General features: G+C 58.5%; 10 protein-coding genes across 10 annotated transcripts; 6 read left to right on the forward strand and 4 right to left on the reverse strand.

Annotated features, from left to right (window-relative positions):
* Positions 1 to 166: 166 nt before the first annotated feature.
* SPRG_12188 (hypothetical protein) lies at positions 167 to 2,118 on the reverse strand. The gene has a single exon (XM_012351155.1). The coding sequence runs from the start codon at positions 2,090 to 2,092 to the stop codon at positions 257 to 259; it is 1,836 nt and encodes a 611-aa protein (XP_012206545.1). The 5' UTR covers positions 2,093 to 2,118; the 3' UTR covers positions 167 to 256.
* A 533-nt stretch (positions 2,119 to 2,651) lies between these two features.
* SPRG_12189 (hypothetical protein) lies at positions 2,652 to 3,533 on the forward strand. The gene has a single exon (XM_012351156.1). The coding sequence runs from the start codon at positions 2,676 to 2,678 to the stop codon at positions 3,477 to 3,479; it is 804 nt and encodes a 267-aa protein (XP_012206546.1). The 5' UTR covers positions 2,652 to 2,675; the 3' UTR covers positions 3,480 to 3,533.
* A 612-nt stretch (positions 3,534 to 4,145) lies between these two features.
* On the forward strand, positions 4,146 to 6,140 carry SPRG_12190 (hypothetical protein; the record flags this gene model as incomplete). Its single annotated transcript, XM_012351157.1, has 7 exons — positions 4,146 to 4,338; positions 4,385 to 4,610; positions 4,663 to 4,756; positions 4,809 to 4,878; positions 4,937 to 5,062; positions 5,117 to 5,742; positions 5,798 to 6,140. The coding sequence occupies exons 1-7, from the start codon at positions 4,219 to 4,221 to the stop codon at positions 6,138 to 6,140; spliced, it is 1,605 nt and encodes a 534-aa protein (XP_012206547.1). The 5' UTR covers positions 4,146 to 4,218.
* Positions 6,141 to 6,854: 714 nt separating this feature from the next.
* SPRG_12191 (hypothetical protein) lies at positions 6,855 to 7,273 on the forward strand (the record flags this gene model as incomplete). The annotated part of the gene is made up of 2 exons (XM_012351158.1): positions 6,855 to 7,077; positions 7,137 to 7,273. The coding sequence occupies 2 exons, from the start codon at positions 6,855 to 6,857 to the stop codon at positions 7,271 to 7,273; spliced, it is 360 nt and encodes a 119-aa protein (XP_012206548.1).
* A 276-nt stretch (positions 7,274 to 7,549) lies between these two features.
* SPRG_12192 (hypothetical protein) lies at positions 7,550 to 9,310 on the reverse strand. Its single transcript, XM_012351159.1, has 9 exons — positions 8,898 to 9,310; positions 8,695 to 8,849; positions 8,501 to 8,647; positions 8,388 to 8,453; positions 8,270 to 8,344; positions 8,116 to 8,216; positions 7,918 to 8,067; positions 7,715 to 7,870; positions 7,550 to 7,666 (listed from the first exon to the last, which is right to left on the reverse strand). Exons 1-9 carry the CDS (start codon positions 9,274 to 9,276, stop codon positions 7,606 to 7,608), a joined length of 1,290 nt encoding a protein of 429 aa, XP_012206549.1. The 5' UTR covers positions 9,277 to 9,310; the 3' UTR covers positions 7,550 to 7,605.
* A 572-nt stretch (positions 9,311 to 9,882) lies between these two features.
* SPRG_12193 (hypothetical protein) lies at positions 9,883 to 10,503 on the forward strand (the record flags this gene model as incomplete). Its single annotated transcript, XM_012351160.1, has 3 exons — positions 9,883 to 10,118; positions 10,165 to 10,294; positions 10,343 to 10,503. Coding segments are annotated over 3 exons (527 nt in total), but the record flags the coding sequence as incomplete, so codon positions are not given.
* Positions 10,504 to 11,127: 624 nt separating this feature from the next.
* SPRG_12194 (hypothetical protein) lies at positions 11,128 to 12,512 on the reverse strand (the record flags this gene model as incomplete). The annotated part of the gene is given in 5 exon segments (XM_012351161.1): positions 11,128 to 11,182; positions 11,193 to 11,308; positions 11,358 to 11,915; positions 11,983 to 12,276; positions 12,323 to 12,512. 5 exon segments carry the CDS (start codon positions 12,461 to 12,463, stop codon positions 11,128 to 11,130), a joined length of 1,164 nt encoding a protein of 387 aa, XP_012206551.1. The 5' UTR covers positions 12,464 to 12,512.
* Positions 12,513 to 13,089: 577 nt separating this feature from the next.
* Positions 13,090 to 19,153, forward strand: SPRG_12195 (hypothetical protein). Its single transcript, XM_012351162.1, has 27 exons — positions 13,090 to 13,249; positions 13,296 to 13,432; positions 13,488 to 13,578; positions 13,675 to 13,985; positions 14,035 to 14,271; positions 14,319 to 14,511; positions 14,575 to 14,615; positions 14,674 to 14,825; positions 14,869 to 14,939; positions 14,984 to 15,069; positions 15,115 to 15,249; positions 15,302 to 15,396; positions 15,447 to 15,547; positions 15,603 to 15,747; positions 15,799 to 15,867; positions 15,912 to 16,030; positions 16,077 to 16,152; positions 16,200 to 16,513; positions 16,555 to 16,653; positions 16,700 to 16,957; positions 17,011 to 17,526; positions 17,579 to 17,928; positions 17,980 to 18,271; positions 18,319 to 18,363; positions 18,410 to 18,492; positions 18,543 to 18,792; positions 18,845 to 19,153. The coding sequence occupies exons 1-27, from the start codon at positions 13,148 to 13,150 to the stop codon at positions 19,022 to 19,024; spliced, it is 4,548 nt and encodes a 1,515-aa protein (XP_012206552.1). The 5' UTR covers positions 13,090 to 13,147; the 3' UTR covers positions 19,025 to 19,153.
* Positions 19,154 to 19,778: 625 nt separating this feature from the next.
* SPRG_12196 (hypothetical protein) lies at positions 19,779 to 20,612 on the forward strand. Its single transcript, XM_012351163.1, has one exon. The coding sequence runs from the start codon at positions 19,818 to 19,820 to the stop codon at positions 20,526 to 20,528; it is 711 nt and encodes a 236-aa protein (XP_012206553.1). The 5' UTR covers positions 19,779 to 19,817; the 3' UTR covers positions 20,529 to 20,612.
* Positions 20,613 to 20,700: 88 nt separating this feature from the next.
* Positions 20,701 to 21,060, reverse strand: SPRG_12197 (hypothetical protein; the record flags this gene model as incomplete). The annotated part of the gene is made up of 1 exon (XM_012351164.1): positions 20,701 to 21,060. A coding segment is annotated over one exon (360 nt), but the record flags the coding sequence as incomplete, so codon positions are not given.
* Positions 21,061 to 21,081: the final 21 nt, after the last annotated feature.

Raw genomic sequence — 21,081 nt, forward strand, 5'->3', positions numbered from 1 at the left:
ACACCAGTATGCAACCGCTTTTCACGCCCTAATGCGGGGTCCGGTGGCCAGGATCGTCAAGCCGACGAGTCGCCCATCATCAAGCCGTCGTCTTTAGTGCAGTGTCTCTCTAGCTATCCTACGCTAACACCACCATGCACACTGAAGACGTCATTACTGAGGACGTCGCCACAACAACGTTGGACTCCATCGGACAAGCTTCTTTTGAGCGCAAAATGTAGCTTCGTATATATTCGCGAAAAGTACAGCCATGGTCTTACAACTCGTCCTTGGGCGCATGTTGCATGGCTTCGATCTCGGCTTCGATCTCCTTCAAAATGTCGCCTGGGTGCTCAATGTCCGCGTTCGCGGCCTGGGCTTCGCGGTGCTGGCGCAGCAGCTCCAAATCATCTGCGTACACCCGCGCCCAGACCTTTTCATCGACAACCAAGTCCATGCTCTGGTGCATTTGGACAAACTGGCGCAGCTCGTCCATCGTCGGGTACAGTTGCGACATCGCGGGCCCGAGGGACTTGGTCGTTTTCGCGTCGCGCGAAATGTACACGAGTTTCGGCAGCGTCGCGAGCTCGTCGTCGCTGAGCTCGAGCAGATCGTTGTGCTGCATGTCCATGCGGGCCACGAGCAGGCGCTTCTCGCGGCGCCAGACCTTGGCAAAGACGTCGAGCTGCTGCGTGAACCACTGCGACGGGCCGTGGCGCTCGCTGCGCGTCAGCAGCAGCAGCGTGTCCGCTTGCGGCGCTTGCCACACCTCCTTGGCAAACGAGTTGGTGACGAGGACGCGGACCGCGCCATTGTTGGGCGTCGGGCTCGCTTGCGACTTGAGCTTGGGCTGCACGTCGCCCCGCAAAACGTTTTCAACAAACGACAGGATCTGGTCGGCGCTGTGCGCGTCGGGCCCAGCGTAAAGGTACTTGCGGTCGCGTCGCATGTGGACGACGAGGATCGCCGGCACGTCGCTCGGCACGTCCCAGAACTGATAGTCAAAGTTCATCGCATCTTCGGGGTCCTCGACCGTGTACGCGACGAGGAGGTCGCGGCCAAAGGCTTTCCCGACCGCTTCGAGGTGCGGCGTCGCGGCTGCTTTCGCGGCCTCGGTCTTGAAGAACGCGAGGAGCCGGAACGTCTTGGGGTGCGATAGAAAGTTGCGGACGCGGGATTCGTCCTTGTCGCCGAGGTCGGTGAGCAGGGGCATGTCGTAGTCCGCGACCAGCTCGAGCGCGCCCTTGGCGGTGAACGCATCGGTGAGGTACGGCACAACGCGGGGCGCATCAAAGTCGCGGAGCAGGAAATGCCGGGCGCTTGGATCGACGTCGATGGCGCCAAGCAGGGCGCGGTCCGAGACGTAGCCGCACGGCGCCCGGCGTTTGATTTCGCTGCACACGGCTTCGTAGGACGCCAATGACGACGGCGCATCGTCCAGGACTGCGAGGAATTTGATGTTGGCGTGCTGATAGACCTTGCGGCGCTTCCACTTCTTGAGCTCCGCGTCCGATGTGATGTGCGTCACGGCCGGCAGCGTCGTCGAGAGAATGCGCGCTTGGATCTCCGTGTGGCCGCCGCGCGCGTCCATCGACTGCACGACCGACCCGTTGTGGAAGAGCAGCATCGTCGGCTTGTCGCCGTCGACGCGATAGAGCTCGGCAATCTCGCCGTGCTCGGGCTCGGAGATGTCCAAGCGCGCCATGCGGATCGAAGCCGACGTATACAACCGACTGCTTTCGTGCAGCTCCATGCTCGCCTTCTCCCAATGCAGCGCGACGAACTCAAAGTCGTCCATGCTCGGGGCGTAAAAAAGGACGGCCACGTACGCGTCGCCGGCAATCGCCGTGTCAAAGTTGAGGTCCGTGAGGTCTTCGGCCGTCGGGTTGTTCAAGTCGGGGATGCCGAATCGGCCCATTTGAGCGAACTCGGCCTCGTTTGTCATGCCCTTGTCCTTGAAGCCAGGGCCCGTCGGGCCCGGCATGAACTTGTGGAGGTTCTTGGCCTGCTCGGCCATCTTGGCGTCGAACGAGGTGGAGCCGGCCGCAATGTCGGCGCCTGCTAGCGCCACGCACGCAGCCAGCGCCACGCCGAGGAGCATCGTCGTCTTCATTCCGCTTGAGCTCGGGCTGCGGAAATGGCAAGTGACTTTGATTTGCGCCGGAAAGATCGCCGGCCTTTCCATGGAACGCAACGCGGTGATTGGCTGAAATCCATCGAAGCTTCGAAGTACGGACATCGCTTCGGCATTGGATAGACGCACGCAACCTTTTTTCAATCGAGGGCCCTCGCTTCACAGCGACACGACACGATCAAGGCCGTGATGCCATGTGCGAGTCGTACCCAATATAATACATTCCCCACGTATGCACCCCAGTCCCTCCATGGTCAGGCCCGTCGATTCTTGGGTTGCCAACGCTGCAGGTGAAAGAAAATCGGCCCATGGCACGACGAGCTCCCACCGGATACGACGCGCACGCCTCGTCCTGAAGACACCGCAATGTACAACGATGATCAAGGTGAGACCGCCCTTTGCCTGGAGCGCGTCGCGGCGTCGCTGTCGCGCCGTGACTTGACCCATTTCTATCTTTCGCGCGAAAAGTGGCGTGCGATTAGCCGACCAGCGTATCTTGGGAAACTTCGATGTTTTTTCGAACGACTTGGCGGTATCTTGAAAGGGCAGACGCGAGATAGCCATGCACTTTCCGTCTTGCTCGCCACGGCCCAGCCGCCTCCACGCACCTCACATGAAGCTGCTCTCGCTTGCCTGCACCGCGCTGCCGTGCCTCATGGTGCTGGCCAAGGATAACCAAGGCCCCGCGTTCCAAGAGGCCAAGACGGGCGAAGTGCTCAAGAGCGTCATTGACGTCGCTCTCGGCAAGGAAGCCAACGACGGCGCCAGCACCGTCGGCTTCGTGCTCAGCCCCGAGCAGATCGACATGATCCAAAGCGTGCTCGGCGTCGAAATGACGGAGAGCGACGACGATGCACCCGAAGTCAAGCGCCGCGTGGATAACTCGGCGATCAAGCACCGAGCATTCCCGGGCGACCTCCGCGGTCTTGGTGCGATCGACGACATGATGAAGGGGCAGCTCGAGTCGCTCATCAAGGTCGCGGGCGTCGAGCTGCCGACGGACCTCGACGCGCGCATCGACAACGACAAGATCGACGACCTCCTCTCGTGGTACAACATGACCTGGCTCGCGTTCAACCTGAGCATGTCGTATGTCTTTGGCGATGGCCTCCTCGGCGGCGTCGTCGTTGCGAGTCTGCTCGCGACGCTCTTTTTCGTGCTGCCGTGGGGTCTCCGGAAGCGAAGGGAACGGGCCATGACGCGCTGGCTCACCGCGTTTTACATGGAGCACGCGCCGGACTCGATGCTCCGCATCCCGAAAGCGGTCGAAGCGTACATGCAGCTGCCGCGCGGCTTTGATCGCATGAAGGCCGACGTCATCAAAAAATACATTACGAACGCCGACGAGTCCAAGAAGACCAAGTAACTTGACCAGCGCACCATCAATTTTCGAAATACATTTGCAACCTTTCAGTCTCTACGAGTCTGTCTACCTGCAGAGCACACGTACTACGAGCAAGTTGATGAGTGTTTTAAGAGATGACGTCTCCATCGTCCAACCAAGCGCGTGTCAAGATTCAATGCACAAGAAGGCATGCTCATTTCTGGGGAGTGTTTCAAGAGATGACGTCTCCATCGTCCAACCAAGAACGTGTCAAGATTCAATGCACAAGAAGGCATGCTCATTGCTAACCATTTCTGGGATCGGGGTCCATGTACTGCGTGGATGTACCCATGTACCGGTGTGTACTGTCCCAAGGCTATACTGTACCGTATACTAGTACCGTACATAGCGGTGCCCACCGATTCACTGCGCTGGATGTACCGTTCTATCATCCTCGTATCCAGCGCAAGAGGCACGCTCGGTTGCTGCCATGTCCTTGGAATGGAGCCAATTACATCGACGTGCAATGAGGAAATTGCAATGAAATTGCCCGTTTACGAAATGCCCATTAAACACCAAATTTGGCGTTGGATTTGGGTCTTTTTTCGTCCCGTGGGATTTATAGTCGGTCGTTGTGTCTGCGAATCCGAACCCGAATGTTCATAACGACAACACGGTTGTCGTTATGTTCTGTTGTCACACCAGTAAGTTTGTTTCTTGAGCCACCGAACCCAGCTGGGGAACGTTGGGGCGGGTCCGTGGGAGAGTGCCATCCGCCAACATGGCGATGGTCGTCGTCGTCGTCTCGAGCCCTCTGCCAAGTCCAGTGCCCGTGCTCGCGCCCCAAGAGTTCGCGTCGCCCGACGACGAGAAGCCCAGCGACTACCACGGCCGTCGCACGGTGCGCAACCTCCACCGCTCGCGCTGCCACGTCATCATTCGTGTAGATTTGGCCAGGCTCCATCTTCTGTCTCGTGCTGCTGGTCGGGAGCGTCGTGTTGCTGACGTACCTCGGCGAGAACGTACACACACGAACCATCGAACGCGTCCGCGCCAAGCTGCTCGCGGCGGCCGAGCGCAAGCGCATTGCCAGCAACGGCTCCTCGATGAACGACTCACTGATCGACCCGATCGACGGCCAAGTCGACAACCCCCGCCACTACCCCGCGCGACGTAGGATGCCCCATGCCCTTGTAGCGACGATGGGGAATGCATGGGCGAATAGGGTGCGCATTGCCAAACTACGTGAGCAGGAACAACGGCATCTACGCCGAACACGCTGGTACCTCGCAGCGTGTCAGCATCAAGGGCATCAACTGGTACGAGACGTCCAAGCAAGCGCCTCTATGAAATTAATTCGTCATGGTGCAGGTTTGGCGCCGAGACGGCCGCGGCCATCCCGATGGGTCTCTGGGACAATGGCATCAATGGCACTACGGTGGTATATTGCCCTTTACTAAAAAAACTCGCATCCGACGCACAATATTCTGCATTTATAGATGGCCATTACGTCGTTCTTGACCGAGCACAAGTTCAACAGCGTGCGCGTGCCTCTCTGTGTCGAGCATTTGCTTCGCAACACGGCGCCCGACCCGCGCCTCGTCAATTTGCAGTCCAACCGCGCGGTATACGACGACTAAATATTGGCCGGCGTGTCTCATAGTTGTTTTTTTGTCTAGTTTGACATTGGCAGCTACGTCCGCATGTTGCAGAGCCTCATCGTCGCGCTGGGGGCCAGAAACATCTCGGTGCTCCTCGACCTTCACACACTGACGACAACCGATAAGGGCGACAACTGGTTCAGCGCGGCCGTGCCCCAAGACGCAGTTCTCTCGGCCGTCGACGTGCTCACAACCCATTTGTGTGCGCCGCGCTACTGGAACGTCCTCGGGCTCGACCTCAAGAACGAGCCGTGGAAGGCGACGTGGGGCACGGACGAGCCGTCCGACTTTCGCACGGGCGCGACGCTCCTCGGCAACCGCATGCTCGCGGGCTGTCCGTCCTGGCTCGCGTTTGTCGAAGGCACATGGGCGTCCCACGACATTCCCAACCAGTTTTCGTACTTCGACTGGTGGGGCGGCGGCCTTCAAAAAGCCGGCAGTCTTCCGGTCATTTTGAGCCAAACGAACAAGGTGGTCTATGCGCCGCACTACTACAACCCGTCCGTCTCCGTCCAGCCGTACATGTATGCCAGCGGCACCGTCGACAGCAACGGCGCCCTGCAACGCTACGTCGAGCTCGACGACGCGACGCTGCGATCGCGCATTGCCCTTTCGATGCAACACATGTTTGGCTACCTCACGTCGTACGGTGCTTCTCATTGCACTTTCTCGGTTGTGAGGACGCGTGGGATTCGGTAGGACAACGCCGCACGCCGTCGTCCTCGGTGAGTTTGGCGGCTTGTACGGTGGCGACACGCACCCCCAGCGCACGAACCAGCGCGTGACGCAGCTCGTTGTCGCGATGCTGGCCGAGCCAGCGACGTACGGCTACGCCGGCGGCTACGTCTGGTCGCTGAACCCCGAGAGCGGCTATGCGTTCTCCGATGGCGCCACGATGGGCGCGTTCCACGAAGGCCTCGTCGACGATACGTGGCTCAAGGCCAACGACGCCTATCTGCAAGCACTCTCGCCCATGGACGCGATGCCGCACTTGTCGCCGTTTCCGTGTTTCGAGCTGCCGGCGGTCGACGAGCCTGTATGATGTAATTGATGACGATGTACAGTACTGTCGTACTTGCAGTTGCGGGACTGTCAAGCCGCTGCAGTTCCGATTGGACGTCGAGGCAAGGCCCTACGTACTACTAATACGGTTCGTATCCGTACAGGAGCCGTGATGCGACCAGCCGCCCTCGTGAACGAGGCAGTGACAGCAGCGGACATGCATACGAGCTGTTGGAAGCCACTCTCAAAAGAGTTGAAGGGTTTTTGTGGAGGCATCGGGTCTGGATAAATGTACTCGACAATGAGATCGCCGGCTTTCCAATGGTTGTCCGGATAATGTACCAAGACCCGACAGAAAGTATCAAGTATCAAGTATCAAGTAGCACTTGAGCATATTGAAGCAACAGTGTTTTTCGCTCACTTTTGATTCGACCCTGTCCGTAGCGGTCGTGTCATGGCGACGTCGAGCACATCCCGGTACAGCAAAGCCACCGCGAAGCGCCACCCGTGGCGTGAGCTCGACCCGATGCTCCAGACGCCGTCGACGCACCAGAGCACGTTTACACGAGGAGTCTCATCCTGAATCCAAGCCTTCACGGGGCTCCTCATCCAGAGCCAACGCACGTACAACGAGTCAGTCCGTTCCGTGCTTGAGCTCTGTCGTCGTTTGGTGCCGCTGCTCGAGGTACCCAACGCTGACAAGCAAGCTCTCTCCGATTGGCTATTCAAGGGCCAATCGCAGCTGCCCCAGGCAATGGCGGCTCTCAACAACGTCAGTCCCGCTCTCGCTGCAGCAATTGACCAGCTGCCCGAGCCCGAGCAGGCGCTGGAGACCGTGAGGCGCCCCATCCGCGAGACCAACCACGCGTCCAATTGGGTGGCGCTTGAGCTGGACATGCTGAGCAACCACCTTGAGGCAGAGACGGCGATCTGGGAGGCGACGACTCTCTGCTGCAAGGGCCCCCAGAGAGCATCAAGTCGGCTACGGCGGCTGTCCTGGCCGAGAAGAACGAGATTCGCACCATTGTGGACGCAGTCAAGACGGCGCATTTTCGCCTCGAGTGGCTCCGGACCGATGGCTCAGAGACCGACTACGACAGCTTGGTGTCCGACGCTGTGAACAAGCTGCAAGCCCACTGCGAAAGCTATCTGAGACGCTTCAGCTCAAATTAAAACAAAATCCACTTTAAAGACACCCCACATCTGCAGCGTTCGCATGCACAGGAGCCGACGGATTTGGCTTTGTTTTCTTAAAGCTCCGGTCCTCATGCGGATAGGCGGATAGGAGCAAGGGCTTGATGCTTCATCTACGAATCGATGCTCAAGCCACCGATGGCGGGCTCGACCCGAGGCTCCAGACGATAGAAACGCAAGGCTGTCGCGTGTCGGACACTTGATTTGGCGACGACCGAGTGGACTGGAGAATGCACACTATTCGCGTGCACAACCTTGCAAGAGGAAAAGACAGAGCGTGTTGTCAACGTAGAAAGCAAACGATCTGCGGATTAAAGGTCGTCGGGCATGACGCAGTTGCCGTACAGCGCATCGTACGTCTCCCGCTTGCGGCTACAAAGGACATCAATATCACGAGCCACGAATGGCTGTTTTGCGTACATGAGGCGGTCGGAGCCGTCGGGCGAGATGAGCACTTCGGGCGCGCGGAGCTTGCCGTTGTACTGGAACCCCATCGAGTGCGAGTGCGCGCCCGTGTCGTAGATCACGAAGAGATCTCCAACGCTGGCCTTGGGGAGCGGTCGGTCCTTTCCAAACCTAGCCACCACCTGTGAGATCTCAGTCGCCTTGATAGGATATCGCACCAGTCGTTGTTTTCGCAGAGCTGGCCGACGACGTTGGCCGCCACGATCTCAGCGCCCGGCACGTCCCGCGCCGGAATCGTTATGTGGTGGTACGCGCCGTACATGCCTGGACGCATGAGGTGCGCCATGTTGGCGTCGAGACCATAGTACCTAGTTCCGTCTCATGAGTTGGTGATAACAACGAGGGGCGTGTGCTACGTGGCGTAAGACTGCTTGATGGCTTGGCAGCGACTCACGAGCCAGCCAAAGGGACCCGTCATGTACCGCCCGTTCTCCATGCAGAGCTGCGGAATCGACGTCTACGCAAAAAGAGTTTTGAGTTCTATCACCTCCTTCAATCGCTGGGTATGACCTCGCCGTGCTGCGCCATGAGCTCATCAAAGACGTGGCGAAGCATTTGCGCAATGCCAGCTACGTCGACGACCGGCTACACCACAGATAAGACACTTGGCGCCGGAAGCGGGACGTACCTGGTCGGGGTAGTACGGGATCCCGAGGCCGCCGCCAATGTTCATAAACTCGATCGTGATGCCGAGCTAGATCGGCGCTGTTGAAGCATACGATGGAGAGTTGGAGAGAGTACCTCCTTCTTGAGCAAAAGAATCGTCTGGAAGAGCTCCGTGACCGTCTCCTTCCAGTAGTCAGCGTTCATGACGCACGACCCCGTCATCATGTGGATGCCAAAGCGGGTGGCGCCCGCGGCCTGCGCCTTGCGATAGGCTTCGACGATCTACTCGCGTACGACAATGTGAGCAAGCAGACGGGCAGGCATTGTACCTGGAACGGCGGCACGCCAAACTTGGCATCGGGCCCTCCGAGCACGTTCGACTTGGTCTCCGAGTCGGTGCGGCCAAGACCCGGGTTGAGGCGGAAGCACATCAAGTCGGGGCACCGCCCGCGCACCTCGACAAGCGCATCGACAAGCGACACATCTAATAGGTTGCATACTCGCATCATGGAGTGGCCAAAAGCAAGCGTACCGTCGAGGTTGATGATAACGCCGAGGTCAAATGCTGTCGCGAGGTCTTCCTTGGACGTGTAGTTGGACGTGTAGATGATCTTGTCGCCGGGCACGCCGAGCGTCTTGCAAATATGCAGCTCGGCCGTCGACGAACAGTCAAAGCCACAGCCTTCTTGGTAGAGAATTTTGAGGATCGCAGGGTTCGGCAGCGCCTTCACCGCGTAAAACTCGGCAAACGTCGAAAAATGCGTCCGGAACGCGCGGAAGAGGCCTCGCGCGTTCTCGCGGATGAGGCCTTCGTCGTAGAGCTGGAGCGGCGTGTCGTACTTGGCGCAGAGAGCCTCGAGGCGGGCGGCGCCGGCGGGGCCGCGCAGCGAAGCAGGAAGAGGGACGACCATCGTGGCAGTGCTCGAAAGATATGCAAATGCAATTTGACAAGTGCAAAGTGGTCGCATCCGACTCGTCACAAGATTTTTCGGCGTTTCATGTCGAATTTCAACCAATCCGCGTGGAGGCCGTGCAGCCAGCACGTCTTTTTGGCCAATCAGATGGCGAATTGAAGTGGCAGAGTCAAGTGGGTGGCACGTGCGGTATTCTCCTGGCCCACAGTGTACGTGGCGTCGTTTTGTGAGTTCTCGCTGGAGTCTAGTTTTGCAGAGCGCGTGGTTGTTGGAGGCAAAATGACCAAGTCTTATCGCTGGCGCCAGCTCCATGAATGCAATCGCTCGTCTTTACAAAGGACATTTTGGATGCTCCGTGTCCCACCTTGTCCCGTTGAATCTGGTTGCACAAACACAATGAGTGGTGAACCCATACGACTTCGTTTTGGCGCCAAGAAATCTACGTTCTTCTTGGCCACGATCTCGTTGATTGAATGACAATCATTTATTTTGCAGTGAGATCCTGACCGCCATGGCAATCGACGATGGCGCCGTGAAAGATCTATTGTTCGAATCCACGAAACCCTGCAAAAGAAAGATTATTCATTTCGGAACGGAGCAAAAGCATGGCGGGCGTGATTGTGAACCAGGACGCGCCGGACTTTGACCTGGTGGACCTCGAGACGGGGGCGATCACGGCTTTCAACAGCATCACGGGCAACGGCAAGCCGTCGGTGATCATGTTTTACGCCACGTGGTGCAACTCGTGCGTCCCGGCCGTCGAGGAGTTCGAGCGCTGGTCCAAGCACAACATTCCGACGCCGTTCGTCAACTTTGTCCTCATCAACGTCGACAAGCACGTATGCCTCTCGATGGTGGCGCTATGAATCGATGCGTCGCCCTTAGATTCAGAACGCACTCAACTTTGTGCGGGCCGAGAACCCGAAAACGAAGAAACCCCGTGTGTGCACCGAGTACTTGGACAATGGCGATGTCCCGACCGTGCTGCATTTTGGCTGCGACGACATCCCCGACGGTACGAGTCCTGGGACAGTTGCATATATCGACTTGGGGCGACGGGTAGGCTATGGCGTGCACGCCGTGCCGCACAAACTTGTCATCGATGAGCACAATGTGGTCATCCGCAACTTTGACGACTTTCACTGGGACGACATTGCCGGGCTCTTCAAGCACAAGTTTGAGCTCTCGAACCAGTGCACGTGGCAGCCGCTCATCCAGCAGTAAGTCCGACCTCGGTTGCGATGCCACAAACCGTGCACAGCACATGCCTGCACGTATTAACATTCGATACATTTCGTTCATCGGCGTGAAAGACATGTCGAGTGATGCGGATGAGGATGGCGCATCCACTGTACGATCACGATGAAAGGCGCGGGAGGCTTTTCATGGAAGCTGTCGACGACACGGACGCCGACATGGAGGACAGCATCGACGCCGTCGTGGAGCCCAGCGTCGGTGCTAAACACGCACAACAGTTAGCAGGTCGGTAGCGCAAGGCCAAAAAAAGGTGTACAGGACGTGGATGACGAGAGTAAAAAGTTGGTCGTCGCAGGGTCGCAGCCGCGCTGGGCCTTGGCAACCACCGCGTTCGTCGCTGTCCACGCTGCCCGCTCAAGGCTTGGGAATTGGTAGTTCGGCTGGTCTTCTTTCGAGTCGGGATGCCGCTGCCGCACGAAAACCGGGCTATTGGCGCCAACTACCAAACGAATCGCTTCTATCCAGGCACGGCCCGTCGACTGTTCTGGTCTACCTTGAGGTACGAGGGCGCTGCTGTGCCGCTGGTGCCTGTTGTACGCCCGCACTTGCTTTTGCGTCGACGTCACGGTGGCGTTCCAAATATCGCGGTACCTACAAATGCCCCAACGTGTTGCCTCGAGCGTGCACATACATGGACGCGTCGGTACTTTTCACACAGACGGTCCACGGCCTTGACGCTAAACGTATGCATGGTCGAGGCGCAGTCGACCTTGTTGATTGCGACCAAGTGCGTATCCGTCAGCACGACGGCCGTATGGCTCCGCGTCGGTAGCTAGTGGACGCAGCTTATTAGTGGAAGAGACATTGCATGAGACGCGTACTTGAACGAAGAATTCCATGCCAAACGAGCCCGTGGCTTCGACCGTGAAGCATGGGACTTGGACGCTCGTCTTGTGGGACTGCACGACCCACGAGTGCACGGTCACGGGGCGTCGGTGCTTGGTTTCAAAGAGCACGTTCTTTTCGAGCGAGATGGACCCTACCCGCCGATTCGGCATCGATACAAGTCGAGCGTCCGTACCAGATTTGACAAAGTAGAGCGCGCCGACGTCTTCGCCTTCCATGTAGACGCAGTTGCCCGCGTGCAGAAAGAGGTCCACCGAGACCGACTCGAAATACCGGAGTTTGTTGTCGGAAAAATCGCGGAAAATCGCAATGTCGTTTCGGAGCCAGCGCGTGAGCTTCTTTCGGCGCTTGGCTTGGTAGCGAAACACGTTCTTTTGGTAGTCTTCGCCACGAATCACGAGAAGCTCAGCGCCGCGCTCACTCGCTTGAATGTCGGCGGTGCGGCGCGCGTCCTCGAGCTCGAGCGCGACTTCGCCAAAACTCATGCCCTTCTTGAGCGTCCCGACGCGCTCATTGTTGACAACCACGTACACCTACACATCATATTCATTCACAACTGGATCATTCATGTTGCTCGAGATGATGCAAAGGATCGTGTACTTCGCCAGTGACAAGGATGTAGCAGGCATCGCCAATGTCGCCTTTATGAAACACAAATTCGAGCGGGTCCACGGACGCCCAGCGCATGCGCTTGGCGAGCTCGCCGGCTTGCACCACGTTGAGCGACTTGAGCGCCGGAACGTTGACGAGCCACTTGGAGAGGAGCTGAATGTCAATGCCGTTGCGCGCATCAGGGTCCTTCTGCGCCGCGAGTCGGAGCTTGTCGTCTTCAAGGATCACCTTGTTGGAGAAGCGTGGAAAGAACGTCTGAAAGTCCTTGCGCTCGACGAGCCACTAGGCAGAGAGCTTATTGTCTCTATGCTTCGTCATGGACAAGTACCCTCGGGAAAATATCGGCCGACTCGGGGCCTGCTGGATCTTTGCGTGCCCCTGACGCAGGCGCCTCGAGCGGACGACCCATGTCGTCGTCGTCATCGTCGTTGTCGATGACCACCGGCGTCGTGAGGCGGCGCATCTCCATGCCTCGACGGGACTCTAAAATTGGGCCGACTGCGCTGTTTCAAAAAAGGTATTTTCAAACATAGCTCCATAATGGCGGCTTCCTGTTACGTATCCTCCGACGCAAGCTACATGTCTAGAGGCACACCGATCACTTGACGTGTTGAAACGAGGTGTTCACCTGCTGCAAGGGGCAAGTGCCTCGGCTCGTTCGAGAGCTCTCGAATCCAGATCTAGATCCGATCAATATGTAGTCATAGCCCAACGAACCCACCACTGCGAGCTGGGAGGTTGCTGGCGTGCCCGCTAGGCTTTATTTATATATTGAGGGAGCTTTTCTCACAGAACGCAGAAGCTGTGCGAGATGCCACCGTCGAAACTCCACATCGTCTATCCAAGTAGTGTAGTTGTACCATTGCACTTTCAAGGAATGCCAGAGGTAGTACACGACGTGTGTCTGGCTGGCCTCACATAACCACATAGTTAGTACAACGTAGTATGAGAAATATTGTACATTGCTTGAAGATGACAACCCGCAATTTTTTCTCTAAATTCCATCGCTTCGATTTTGATCGACACCCGCCCAAGATCGCGAAATCCAGCCAATCCCCACGCGCCCTGCCGCCGTATACTTTAATCGAGTAAACTCGCAGCTCGAGATCTTGTCGGTTGGCAGTTGCCAAGAGAAGCACAGGCGAAGACGACGATGAACATGCTGCGCGCCTGTCTTGGCATCATGCTGGTCATGATCCACAGCGCGGTGGGCGGCCACGACTGCGGCCACGACGAGCTCATGGAGCGCTTCCTCGTACACTATGCCATCCTCGCTCCTGCTACGCTCAGCGAGGTCGTAGGCCGACGTCGATGCGTCGACGCTGCGCAGCCCGCAGAACCTCGTGTCGTCGACAAGTCGCCGCCTCGACGGCGACGCCGTCGCCAGCAGTCTCTTCAATCCCATTCGCATCTCCTTCGACACGTCCAAGCTCTTCAGGTACGATGACGATCCATCATGAGCTGCACGACAGCTCCTGCCATTCCTTGCGTAGCGATCCGGGCTACCTCTGTGCCAACGTCGGCGACGTCGTGAGCCGCGACGGGTCGAGCTACACGTGTGCGCCCAACGACGTCTTGACCTCGGTACATACGACCGGGCATCCGCAACGACGTCTTGACCTCGGTACATACGACCGGGCATCCGCACCGATGCGAATAATCGATGGCAACACACATTAGGACAAGCGCAGCTTCATCACCAACGTGCTCCTGCCTGCGATCACGTCGTACTTTTCCAAAGTGCTCTCGGTGCAGTCGGTCTCGGGCAACCTCGTCGTGCCCGGCATCGGGTGCGGCTCGAATGGGCAGTGGGCCTGCTGCACCAACTCGATGCCACCGTACTTGGCATCGACTGGCATTGCCAAAACGGACTTTCTCATCCACGTGACGGCCCGCCCCACGTCCGGCGCCGTCCTCGCGTGGGCGCTGCCGTGCAACCTCGACCAATACGGCCGCCCGATCTCGGGCCAAGCCAACTTTGGCCCCAATCGGTGCGTGCTTCAATAATGGCTGCTTCCAGTGTGAAGAGCAAGCCTGTAGGCTCGATGCGTCGAGTGCGGCGCGGTCGCAGCAAGTCGGCACAGCGCTCCACGAGATGACGCATGCGCTGGGCTTTTCGTCGTCGCGGTTTCCCGACTTTCGCCAGCCGCTCAACGGCGCGCCGTGGGGCGCGGGCAACATCGTGTCCAACACGCTCGAGCGCGGCGTCGCCGTCTCCAAGATCATTACGCCCAAGGTCGTGGCGGCCGTCAAGCAGCAATTCAACTGCTACAACTGGTTCGCGCGTGCGACGAAATGCGTCCTCCATCTAGTCATATTTGTAGGGTCAACGCCGGTGGCGAGCTCGAGAACGGAGCCCAGGGCACCGCGGCCACGACCACGAGCCACTGGGAGAAACGTCTCTTCCAGAACGAGTACATGACGGCGACTGCATCGGCGACCCCGGTCTTCTCAGCGCTCACACTCGCGCTCTTTGAAGACAGCGGGTGGTACACGGCCAACTACTCGATGGCAGAGGTCGTAGTACATCGTCGTCGTCGTGGGTCTAGGGTGCTAAACGGAGGGGTATGTGTGGTCTAGGCGCTTGCGTGGGGATACCTTGAAGGCTGCACGTTCGCCACGTACATTTTGTTTTGAACACTGGCATGGATTTAGCGCGAAACCATTTATATTGATTAGGGCCAAGTGCTCCGAGTGGAGCAGCGACTACTTCTGCAGGGCCAAGGGCGACCGCTGCACGCCAACGCGCGACGCCAAAGGCTACTGCAACATTGCCACGTACACGTCGAGCATCCCGGCGGGGTTTCAATACTTCGGCAACGCGGCGCTTGGTGCGTCCTCGACATTCCGCATATGGCGCTAGACCAGTCGTAGGCGGTCAAGACACGTACGCAGATTATTGCCCGCTCAACGCTGGCTACAGCAACGGCGGCTGTGCCAACCTCGTAAGTGAGTTGAAAAATGAACTCGATGCGAGAGGTGATGTTAGGGCACGTATGTGACGCCAAACATGGGTGAGATCTTGTCGCCGTCGAGCCAGTGCTTTCAGTCAACGCTGTCCACGTCTGGCACCCGGTAGAATGACGGCCGCGTCGTCATCGATTGCAATTTGTCATGTAGGACGTCGACACCCGTGTGCTATCGTGTCGATCGGTGCACGAAGACCGCGATGCTTTTGACCGTCGGCACCACCCAAGTGTCGTGCCCCATGGCTGGCGGCGCCGTGTCGGTCCCCGGGTACTCGGGCTCGCTCAGGTGCTTTTATGTTGTGTCGCAGGCAGAAAAAAGCTTAACACCGCGTGACTAGTTGTCCGCCAGCGAATGCCATTTGTCAGCGGCTCCAGAACGAGTGTTCGGGCGCCGGCGTTCTACAAACCGACGGCTCGTGCGTCTGCCACCCTGGTGCGTTGTACTATAGCGATGAGTGCCGCAAAAGAGTGGTGATGACGTAGGCTTCAACGGTGCCGACTGTTCGCTGCTTAACTGCCCGACGGCCAATGGCGCCACATGCGCTGGCCAGGGTACGTGCGACGGCAGCACGGGGCAGTGCACCGTACGTACTAACGTTTTTCATGTCTTTGAACGAGTTGTCCATGTGTACGCGGTAGTGCAAGCCTGGATACACGGGTCTGGCATGCTCGCTTCTTGTGTGCCCGGGCATCAACGACCTCAAGTACAATGCTGCCGAGTGCTCGAACCACGGCACGTGCAACGCGGTTGCTGGCACGTGCACCTGCCACGCTGGGTACTCTGGTACGTCGACCGTCGTCCTATCATGCATGCAGCACAGCCATCGTTGCTTAGGCAATGCGTGTGAATGCGTCCCGGGCTGCCCTGGCTGCGGCGCGAACGGCAGCTGTGACTGCAGGACAGGTATACCACCGGCGGTGACAATATATACATAATGGAAGGGATAGGGTCGTGCGTCTGTAACAGTGGGTACTATGGCACATCGTGCCAAACCAACCAAATGCCTCCTATTACAACGCTCGAGCTCGGAAACGCCACTGCGTTCCAAGGGTTCGTGGCAGCCAAGGTAGGCTCCAAGCACTTGTCGTCCTTACTGTTATTCGATGGCGCAGAGCTATCAATTCTTCCGGGTCCAGCTCAATTCGAGCTCGTCCGACGTGACGGTGCACGTGGTCACGACCCGTGGCGGTGCAATCTACTTGCATCAACGACAGTCGTTGAGCGCAACTCTATAGACGCGGATGTCTACGCTTCGTTCGTGACGCCAACGCCAAGTGTTGGCAGCTTGCGCGCGTCGACGTTCGTGAGCGACGCCAACCGCACCGACGGCATCGACGCCATCACGCTCTGTGGGACCCTCGGCGTCTTTCCCCGGGGCATCAACGACACGTTTCACTTTTGCCGCCAGCCCAACACGCAGTTCGTCCAAGGTGCCCCGGGGTACCTCTACATTGGCGTGTTTGGGTTCGCCGCCTCGCGCTTTACAATCGCCGTCAAGCTCAACAAGTGCTCGAGCGAGAGCTGCTCCAACCACGGCTCTTGCGGCAAGGTCGTTGATCGATGCGATGCCGCGTCTCATGCATGGATTAGTATTACGCCGGTGTGTGCGCGTGCGATCGGTACTGGACGGGCGATGCGTGCAACTTGCCCCAGTGCCGGCCCGACTGTGTCGACTTTGACAATTGCCCGGTAGCCTCTGCGGCAGTACTGAGGTATCTTCTCACGCAAAAAGCAGGTACCAGGATCCTCGACGCCCGTCGGTGTTGTCTCGAAAGGGCTGCGCAGCACAACCGACTGCTACGGCAACGGCGTCTGCACGGTCCAGACCAACGCGGATGGTGTCGACCAGCCGACCTGTGTCTGTGACCCGGCGTACCACTACGACCGCCCGAATGACGCACAGAGTCTCTGCAAGGTCCCGATCCCGTCCATTTCGTACGTCGAGCACTACAACAGCTCGTTCGTGGTCTATGCGCAGTCGTTGGACGAGCAGGTGATGCAACATTTCGAGTCGGTCTATCTCACGATGCCACAACATACTAATAGGTGGACATTGGGCAATGGGCTCTCTATACGATCAACGTGCAGCCCAGCTGGAATTATGTCCATGTCCAGCTCGACGCGGCCTCGCTCACTAGCGACGCACTGGTACTGGTACGAAAAAACACACTGCCGTCGCTGGACGTGACGCACCCGTACCCGGTCCAAGCGGCCGATGCCCACGCGTGGGCATCGCAAGCCGGCACCCAGCGCATCTTGCTGACGCGCGCGGCGTCGACACTTAGCGATGGCCTTCTCTATATCGGTGTCTACAACACCCTCTATGCACGGAGCTCGCTGGCCTTTTCGCTCAACGTCCAAGCCAACAGCAGCTGCGTGAACGCATCGCGCGTATGCCCCGCGGCGACGTCGACGTGCTCGCCCGCCCTCGATGGTCTCTGTGCGTGTGCGACCGGCTACGGCGGAGCGTTTTGCGACCGCGGACCCATAGCCCACCGTCGAGTGTGGCACAACGCGTCGGCGATCAATATCTCAATCCAACTCCACCCTGGAAAGTGGACGGTACCGTCTTTTCTCAGTTTGCACTTGCGATTATTCATGTTTCGGTGGCTAGTACCTCACACTGGATGTCCCCGATCCCGACGTGGCGTTCATCAAGGTGCAGCTGAGCAACATTGACGATGCGATGCCGCTTCTGCTCGTGCGGGGACCTCTTGAAACGGGTTTACCGGCGCTCGACCTCGGCGCTTCCTTTGATTTCGACGGCATGGCCGCTGGTGCCACGTCGCAGACGGTCGTGGTGCCTGTCTCGACGGCGTGCAGCGGGCCCACGTGCTACAAGATTGCCGTCTACAACAAGCGGTTCGCGGCCGATATCCTCCACGCACAGCTCTTGGTGCAGCCTTTGGCAGCCCTCTCCGAGGTGTACCCGTCCTCGACTTGTGGCGGCAACGGCGATGTGACGTATGTCATTGTACGCGTTCTTTAGCAACCAACTGACTTCAAACGTCGTAGCCTTTGTGGTGGTCGAGGGACGTGCCTCGACAGCAAGGACGGTCCGAGCTGCAGCTGCAAGAACGGCTGGCACGGACTCACGTGCGAAAGCCCGAATCCCATGGATATGGGCGCGCTGTGGTATGCATCCGAGAACGCGTCGTTGCTCTGCAGCGTGTGTACGTCAACATTTTCCCTGCCCAACGATGGCGGCGCTCTCTTTACGCTGCCGCAGTCGATGCAGCCCAACACGGGCATTCAGCTGCGCGTGACCAACCTCGATGGCGTCTCCCCCAGCGTCTACGTGGCCGAGGTCATCCTGTCGACATCCTTCTCCTTCGATTCAACATGAATGCGTAGGTCCCGCCGCGGTCGATCTATGACTTTAGCCTCGTATCGTTTTCGGTACGAACGACGTTTGTTGTGCAGAATGCGAGTCAACTTTGACTAGAATGGGACGGAGGAAGTCGTGCAGCTGCTCAATGAGCCGCTTTCGGGCCAGTTTTGGGTCCTCGTGTATTCGGAGGCGCCCATGTACGTCATTCTGTTTTCTCGCTTTCTTTCAATGTATCAATGCTGTCTAGTGCGATGAGCACAAGCAACGCCAGTGTCTACTCGCGCTTCCAGATTGCAGCATCGCTCGTTGCACGCAACGGCAGCAGCGCCGCGAACGCGTCGATCACAGCCAGCGGCTTCCTGCCGTCCGTCATGCAGTGGCTCACGACGACACCGGCCGGCATCACAGTCTTCACGATGCTCCTCATCTTCTTGGCGCTCGTCGTTGGGTTCTTCGTCTACCGCATCTTTCGGTCGCCCGACAACCAGGACGGCGCAGTACGTGCCGCTTGCGATACTTGAACAAGAAGACAGATTGTTGTGGTGCTAGATTCGCAGCATTGCACACGACATTCCCGTGTCCAGTCGCCCCGTGGTGCCAAGTCCTGCGACAGAAGCCCCCGACTCGCCCTTGCACAACGCCGGTCGCAACGAGTCGGCGTCCGATGGTGGCCGCCGCCGGTCCATCGACATTGAGCTCGCCGAGCACCCCCACTTGGCGCAGCTGTAAACGAGCGCATGGTCCCAGGACGGTGCCATTCGCGGCGGTAAACAAGTGCAATATGGCTGCAGAATGCGTCGCCGATCGTACTTCTTCAAAACACGACCAAGGTTCCTCCTTGTTTGTCATCACTCGAGCCTCATTTCGCGTCGACAGCGCCGCGTGAGACGTATTATACCGTGATCCTGCAGCTGCCACAGGAGAGCCCTCCGACTGCGTCATAGTTCGAGTCGTGAATTTCTGCCACATAGGACAACGGTGGAACGGATGCTTCAATAAAGAGCATGTGGAGATATAGGGAGCAGGCCGATCTGGTGTACTAGTACGCTCCAACCAAAGCAAGTCTTCGTACGCAAGCTTCAGGACCGATGCGATTTCCTTACCTCGGCAGACGAGTGCGAAGAACGATGGCATTATTGTCTTCAACGATGCCGTGCGGACGACGGTCCAGCCCATGATCGGGGGCCAAGAAGTGATATACGGAGTAGCAAGAATGTAGAGGACGTTTTGGGCGACTTTTGCAGCACCTTTCGACGTCAGCACAGGCACGACGGTACTGGTCCGGGCTGCGATAGCGTGAGGTACATACATTAGGGCAGCGCTTCTATACATGCCCTTGGTAGCATGCGTGCAATAGCAGGAGCTTCGGCGTGGGCCATGCATGGATGGAGTGACGATCATGGTGCAATGATAGACCAATCACAGGCCGAGCCGTAATGGCCAATCACACCGAAGCGTCGCGCCACAAATAGCAAAATTACGAGCGAGTAATTGTGGCAGAACCCATTTTGGTTGTGTGGTCATGGAGCTGTACGCGAGCCTCGCCGAGGGCGCGGGCCCCAAGAAGAAGGAGTACTGGGACCGGCAGACGTACACGTCGCTCGAGGAGCAGCAAGAGGCCATGAAGCAGTCGAGCACGCTCTACGTCGGCAACCTCAGCTTCTTTACGAGCGAGACGCAGATCTACGAGCTCTTCTCGGTCGTCGGGCCCGTCCGCGCCGTCATCATGGGCCTCGACCGCCTCAAGAAGACGCCGTGCGGCTTCTGCTTTGTCGAGTATTTTAACAAGGAGCACGCGCAGGCTTGCTCCAACTTTGTCTCGGGCACCAAGCTCGACCAACGCGTCATTCGCTGCGAACTCGACGGCGGCTTCCGCGAAGGCCGTCAGTATGGCCGTGGCACGACCGGCGGCCAAGTCCGCGACGACCGCCGCTCCAAGGACGACTACGACCCGGGTCGTGGCGGCTACGGCAAGAAGGTCGACGACGTCGGTGGCCACACCAACCACTTCCGCCGCGCCGGCGGCATGAAGCGCGATCGCACCGACAGCGTCGGTGACTTTGACTCGCGTCCTTCGTCGCGCCGCCAGACCAGTGACCGGCGCAACGACGTCGACGATGTCAGCATCGACGACGAGAAGAAGAAGGAGGCCAACCCACGCTTCCGCGAGCGCGACAGCGACAACGACGACGACGACGACGACGACGCGCCCATGGAGGACGACACGGCGTGAACTCGTGTGCGTGCTGCTATTACCTCCATCCCACTAATAACCTCTTAAGTATATTTGCCTGTTACCGTGCCATGGCCATTGGAGAGCACACGGGTTCATGCCGCTAGTGGAGGGCTTTATTCTCGTGCTGGACTGTATGTAATACTTGATAAACAGCCCGGGTCGCTTGTCGTTAGTAGACGAGGGCGCGTGGTTTCTTGGGCTTGACAGGTCGGCCGATGCGCTCGGAGCGAGGGGCGGCGACGTGGGCGGTCTTGATCGGCGTCGCATGCGCGTTCGTGTGTGCGTTTGGCGTCGACAATTTCGCCGCCAGCGACTGCAGCGACTCGTGGTGTTCAAACCACAGCGTCTGCACGCTGTACGCCGCCACGTCATGGAGGTTGGTCGCGTCGTCGTCCATCAAGAGCGCGTGGCACAAGCGCACCGCCCGGCGACGCGCGGCCGAGAGCACATACGGCAGCTTGTGTCGCTTGTCCAGCAGCACGTGCGCTGGGATGCCATCGTCATCGGTGTCCGAGATGAAAGGCGACGCCTCATTGTCTGCGAACACATG

The sequence above is a fragment of the Saprolegnia parasitica genome (assembly GCF_000151545.1).
Source record: "Saprolegnia parasitica CBS 223.65 unplaced genomic scaffold supercont2.75, whole genome shotgun sequence".
NCBI classification, from domain to species: Eukaryota; Oomycota; class Saprolegniomycetes; order Saprolegniales; family Saprolegniaceae; genus Saprolegnia; species Saprolegnia parasitica.